Below are 5,966 nucleotides of genomic sequence, written 5' to 3'. Positions count from 1 at the left end.
TTTGTCACTACTCTCGTTGGGGAGATAGCCACAAGGGAGTAATAGGTCCCTATGCAATGTCCGCAGTGGACCATCTTTCTTTTCAGGTCTCACAGTATACACTGGAAGGGATCCTGCTCTGCTTACCACTATGTAGATGGCTGCCTCCCACTTGTCTGCAATCTTGTTTTTTCCACGAATGCGGACATTTCTGACTAATACTCTGTCCCCTACCTCCAAATCTGAAATAGTCACACGCCTGTCAAATCTGGATTTATTCTTTTCTGCTATCTTGGCAGCATTTCCAGTAGCTACCTTGTAACTCTCTTGTAAGTGGGATTTCAGATTTTGCACGTACTGTGAGTGTGAAATCTGTTGCTCCTCTTTCACCGGCAGCCCAAAAGCCAAATCCACCGGCAGGCGAGGCTGGCGACCGAACATAAGCTCGTACGGTGCAAATCCAGTCACCTCATTCCTGGTGCAATTATAAGCATGAACAAGGGGCTTCACAAAATCACGCCAGTGAGACTTGTCTTTGTTGTGAAGAGTGCCTAGCATGTCCAGCAATGTGCGATTGAACCGCTCCACTGGATTTCCTCTGGGATGGTAGGGAGTAGTTCTAACCTTCTGTATGCCAGCCATCTGACAGAGCTCTTTTATTGTGCGAGACTCAAAATCAGGTCCCTGATCACTGTGCAACTTTTCTGGGAACCCGTAATGCACAATAAAATTGTCCCATAGGCACTTAGCTACTGTGCGAGCCTTTTGATTGCATGTTGGTATAGCAATTGCATACTTAGTAAAATGATCAGTGATCACAAGGATGTCTTTGGCTCCACTTTTGTCTGGTTCGAGAGAGAGGAAGTCCATACAAACCATTTCCAGTGGCCTTGTGGTACTGATGTTGACTAACGGTGCAGCTCTGTCAGGCAACGCCTTTCTGCGCACACATCTACCACAGGTCTTTATTTTCCTCTCTACATCCAAGGCCATTCTGGGCCAATAGAATCTGGCCCTAACGAGATCTAATGTGCGCTCAATGCCCATATGACCTATATGGTCATGCAGACTGCTCAAAACAGTCTCTCTGAGCTCTGGGGGCAGTACTAGCTGGTGAGATACCCGAGACCCGAGCTGGCGTCTCCGGTATAAGATGCCATTTATAAGCTGAAACCGACCAACCTCTCGAAGTAGGAGTGGAAGATCTGGAAGTTCACTCCTTAAAGTAGGCGGTGGGCTTACCCCATGCTCAAGTTGGGATATAAAATGCCTTAGACATTGGTCAGCTCTCTGTTTATCCATCAACTCAGCCTCAGTCAGTTGAGGAATAACAGGCAATCCTCCAAACTCATCTTCTTGTCCATAGCAGTCAGGCACAGCATCAGAGGACATAGCAAGAGTTTCAACAAGAGTAACACAGCCATCCAAACTCGGATTAACAGAGCTGGCGCTATACACTGACTGTCTTTCACAAATGGCTTTCACAACCGCTTGGTTGGCTTCCTCGAGATTTTCAAGATCAGCGAGATGACCCTGAGTGAACTGGAAAATGCGCTCCCTCTCTTTCTGGGATTTCAGATCATCCACAAGAGCTCCGTGGGGTCTACGGGATAACCCATCCGCATCCCAGTTTTGCTTCCCAGGACGATACAGCAGCTTGAATGTGAACGTAGACAAAGCTGCGAGCCATCTGTAGCTCGTTGCATCAAGTTTTGCAGTCGTCAATATGTACGTCAAGGGATTGCTATCAGTGACAACAGTAAAGTGATTCCCATATAGGTAGTCACTAAACTTTTCTGTTACTGACCACTTAAGCGCCAAAAACTCTAATTTGTGCGCTGGGTATCGAGACTCGCTATGCGACAGCCCTCTGCTTGCATAGGCTATGACACGTAACTGCCCTTCCTGCTCCTGGTACAAGACAGCACCAAGGCCTGTAGTGCTAGCATCAGTGTGGAGCACATAAGGCTTTTGAGGGTCAGCGAACCCTAGGACAGGGGCGGTTGTCAGCTTTTCAATAACTGACTCAAATGCCTGCTGGCAAGCTGATGTCCAACGGTTCCCAAACGGCTCTTTGGGATGGTGATAATGCTCTTGGCTGTCTCTTGATCTACCCCTTTTGGTTGATTGAGGATAGCCCTGAGTCAGATCATTGAGGGGCTTCACAATGCTGGAATAGTCTTTTACGAACCTTCGATAATAGCCAGCGAACCCAAGAAAAGATCGCAATTCCCTGAGGGTCTGAGGAACTGGCCACGTACGAAGGGCAGAGATTTTCTCTGGATCTGTCTCAACTCCATTTCTGGACACTATGTGTCCCAGGTACCGCACTGAGGTCTGGAAAAACACACACTTTTCAGGTGATAACTTTAATCCAAACTCTCTCAACCGAGTGAGCACCTCCAACAACCTTGTTTCATGTTCTTCCAGGGTCTTTGAGAACACTATCAAGTCGTCGAGGAAAACTAACACCTCTTTCAAATGCATATCCCCCATGCACTTCTCCATTAATCTTTGGAATGTGCTTGGCGCATTTGTCAGGCCTTGCGGCATGCGGTTAAATTCCCAGAAACCCAAAGGGCAGACAAAGGCCGTCTTGGGTTTATCCGCTTCCTCCACTTCGATTTGATAATATCCAGACTTCAGGTCAAGCACAGAAAACCACTGGGAACCAGAGAGAGCCGCGAAGGTGTCTTCAAGCTTAGGAAGCGTGTAAGCATCCTTTATTGTCTGAAGGTTGAGTTTCCTGTAGTCTATGCACAACCGGACCTGGCCATTCTTTTTACGGACTACCACAATGGGCGAAGAGAAGGGAGACTCGGACTCTCTGATTACACCTGTATCAAGAAGCTCTTGAATGTGCCTACGGACAGCTTCAATGTCTTGAGGGTGTAGCGGACGAGCACGGTGTTTGAAAGGAGCCTCGTCTGAGAGCTTGATGTGGTGAGTCACCTTGTCGGTTCTTCCAAAGTCCAAGTCATGTTGCGCAAATACATCTGGCATGTTGTTAAGGAGTCGTGTGATACGACCCTTCCACTCGGGAGGGATTGGGGACTCTCCAAAGTTGAAGTTACAATTGGCCTCTTGAGTGAGATCTGCCTTTTGCAAGTTAACCACACTCTGCTCCTTTGACAAAATACATTGGTAAGCGCTAATGTCAGCAATTTGACATTTAGCAGGAATGACAATGTCATGTTCAGATTGGTTGGTAATCACAACTGGAAGCCTAAAGGGTCGTTGTTTGGACAGATCAACCAGACAAGTGTTCACTAGCAGACCACCAGGTAGAGAGGAACTGGAAGGCTGCTCAACAACAACTGATTGTTCATGCTGAAGACCGCTGGCAGTAGAGACACCCTCCAAAACCACTGTGGCCCCTGCTGGGACAACCTGAGAGATTCTGCCCTTCAGTTTTACAACACCATGGTGACTGACGTTAGACTGATTGTGTCTGAGTTCAAGCACCTTAATGACCGCTTTGTAGCCGTGAGGAAATGTCTTGGGATCTCCTGGATTAGCTTTGCGATAAATGTCATACAACACATCAAGTGTATTTGTCCCTATGAGTAAGTAGGACCCTGAGGTAGCTCGAACGTCAGGAACTATGAGAGCTAATGTGGGCACCTCAACAGACATACCAAGAAATTCTTTTGGAAAAGTGACAGTAGTTTCAATGTAGCCCAAATAAGGTACAGCCTGTCCATTCGCCCCTTCAACCTCCAAGAGGTCATAGAGAGGCTTGATGTCCTACACTGACATGTGTTGTTCATAAAAGGATTGGGGGATAGTAGTCACTTGCGAGCCGGTATCGAGCAGACAACTAAATGTTTTACCTTCAATTATCACTTCAGCAGTGCTCCTGGTACCAATCAGACCCTTTGGGAGCCTGAAGGATTGCTTTTCACTACTGGAGTGCTCTAGATCCACACACTTGCCTGCTTTGCTGACAATCTTTACGTCTGTGGGACGCTGCGCATGTTCTTCAGCCTCTGTCTGTCCCACAACAGAGACTGGATCTAGTTTAAAGGTGAACTGGAGTCGCTGGGACAACTTTGACTTTCCCACGCGTGCTGCCTCCTCTCCAACTGCTTCTTCTTTTCAATAACTAGTGCAGAATTTGCAGGGTTTGTACAAGAAGTGGCAATATGCCCATCTTCCCCACAGTGAAAACAATACCAAGGCCTGGGCCTGCCTGTCTGTTTTACTCCGGCTAATCGATGCACTTCTTGATGTGTGTTGTCCATTTTCGATTTACAGGTTGTCTTTTTAACCGATTTCTTGTTGGCACGCTCACTTAGCTTTTCCTGTGATGCAAATGAGGCTAGCTGACTCTGCAAGCTAGCTATCTGCTTTTGAAGTTCCTCAATAGCTTTCGGACCACACTGTGGGCTTTCTCTTAAGCCTGCACAAACACAGGAACTCTGAGCATGGACAGATACTCGTTTTGATGAACCAATGTGCTTTTTCATCCTATCAACCTTTGCAGCTTGTCTATCTTCTTCGGTACGCAACATTAGCAAGAGCTCTGAAAATGACGGTGGACAGTTTTTCTTGTGTTCAAGTTGCAGACTGGAGAGCAATCCACTATCCCAACACCCCCTACAAAACTGCTTGAGGAGATGTTTGTCTACATCATCAGGTGGAATACCCCCCCTTTTTACTGCTAAATTTAGTGCTAGCTGTAAACGATGGAGGAAAGCTGATGGTTTCTCGCCTGGGTCCTGAAGGGTATTCATGAACTGAGCAAAAAGCTCCTCACCATCCTCTACAGCGCCGAAGGCTGAATCGAGCAACTGCAGATAGGCTACTGGGGGTGCGCTGGGACTCAAGCACTTCACCACATCAACTGCAGGTGGAAGCAAATTCTCTAAAATCTTCCTGGACACCTGCAGATGGGTCATACTGGGGTCACTTAAAAGCAGCTCAATGTGTGAGCGCCAAGTCTCATAGTCTGTCTCATTGTTAGGCCTGGGAGTTTTTCCTGAGAAGGAACGGATGCGCATTGAAGAATGGATCTGTGATCCAATGTCATCCTTCCTTAAAATATGCTCAACAACGACCTTCTGAACTTCAGGGGGATTTACATCACTAATCACTATTGAAGGCTTCTGTACACGCAAGGGTGGAACTGGAGTTGAGACACCTTGGTCACTGCTTACCCTTGAGGGACCTGAAAGCAACTGGGGCTGTGGTATTGGTGTCTCATCAACAATGCTATCATGTAAGACAGAAGGTGCCTCATCTGTAGTCTCAGTTGTCTCACAGATTTGTGATATCATCTCTTTCAATACTTCCTCATAGGTTTTGCCACTGAGCTTAGCCAAGCCCTTTAATTCAGCCAAGTATGACTTCGTGACACCTTCACCCACCTTAGCAGTGTAAACGCTTGCCAAGGCCCTCACACGGTAAGAGACATTTGGTTCACCCTCTGCAACATACTTGTATGGCATAAGAGGCTCTAAAGCTTCTACAGCTGAGCCACTTGAGTACTCAACAATCAGGTTTTGATGAAACTCTGAGGTAGCATCATCCACTGGCAAAAGGGTTTTAACACCACCATACTTTTTCAAGAACTCTAAAACTTCTTCATCTTTCTCTGATTTCGTGATCCCACTCACAATAACTGCATTGGGAATTTTTACACCTGAGCGCTGGACAAAATCCATGTCAGACACAATTTCTCATTACTGATGTTTAAAAATTCTTAGGCTCCTGGCTGGCTCGCCACTTATGTAACCGGACTTACGACTTATCATTAAGAATGACCGAACTCCACTAGCCAGTAGCAGAAGATCTAGGATCGGCAGGAGCCCAAGGTATAAACACCAATAAGGAGAGACCACACCACAATAGACTGTTCACAAATTTGTTATATTTGACACACAGCAGCTGCAACAATGTAATGAAAAAAACAATAAAATAAAATACAAAATATTTCCCCCAAAATAACAAACTAAATAAAAGTGCGCGCATACAGCTTTCTCGGT

General features: G+C 46.4%; 1 protein-coding gene across 1 annotated transcript; it reads right to left on the bottom strand.

The window, feature by feature from the left end:
- On the bottom strand, nt 1-3,657 carry LOC106632920 (retrovirus-related Pol polyprotein from transposon 412; the record flags this gene model as incomplete). The annotated part of the gene is given in 1 exon segment (XM_042217917.1): nt 1-3,657. A coding segment is annotated over 1 exon segment (3,615 nt), but the record flags the coding sequence as incomplete, so codon positions are not given.
- Between the last annotated feature and the right edge of the window lie 2,309 nt (nt 3,658-5,966).

This window comes from Haplochromis burtoni, unplaced genomic scaffold (assembly GCF_018398535.1).
Source record: "Haplochromis burtoni strain Fernald_Lab_line unplaced genomic scaffold, NCSU_Asbu1 Contig_3722, whole genome shotgun sequence".
NCBI classification, from domain to species: Eukaryota; Metazoa; Chordata; class Actinopteri; order Cichliformes; family Cichlidae; genus Haplochromis; species Haplochromis burtoni.
Note: the sequence above shows the minus strand (reverse complement) of the source record. Positions and strands in the feature narration are given on the sequence as shown.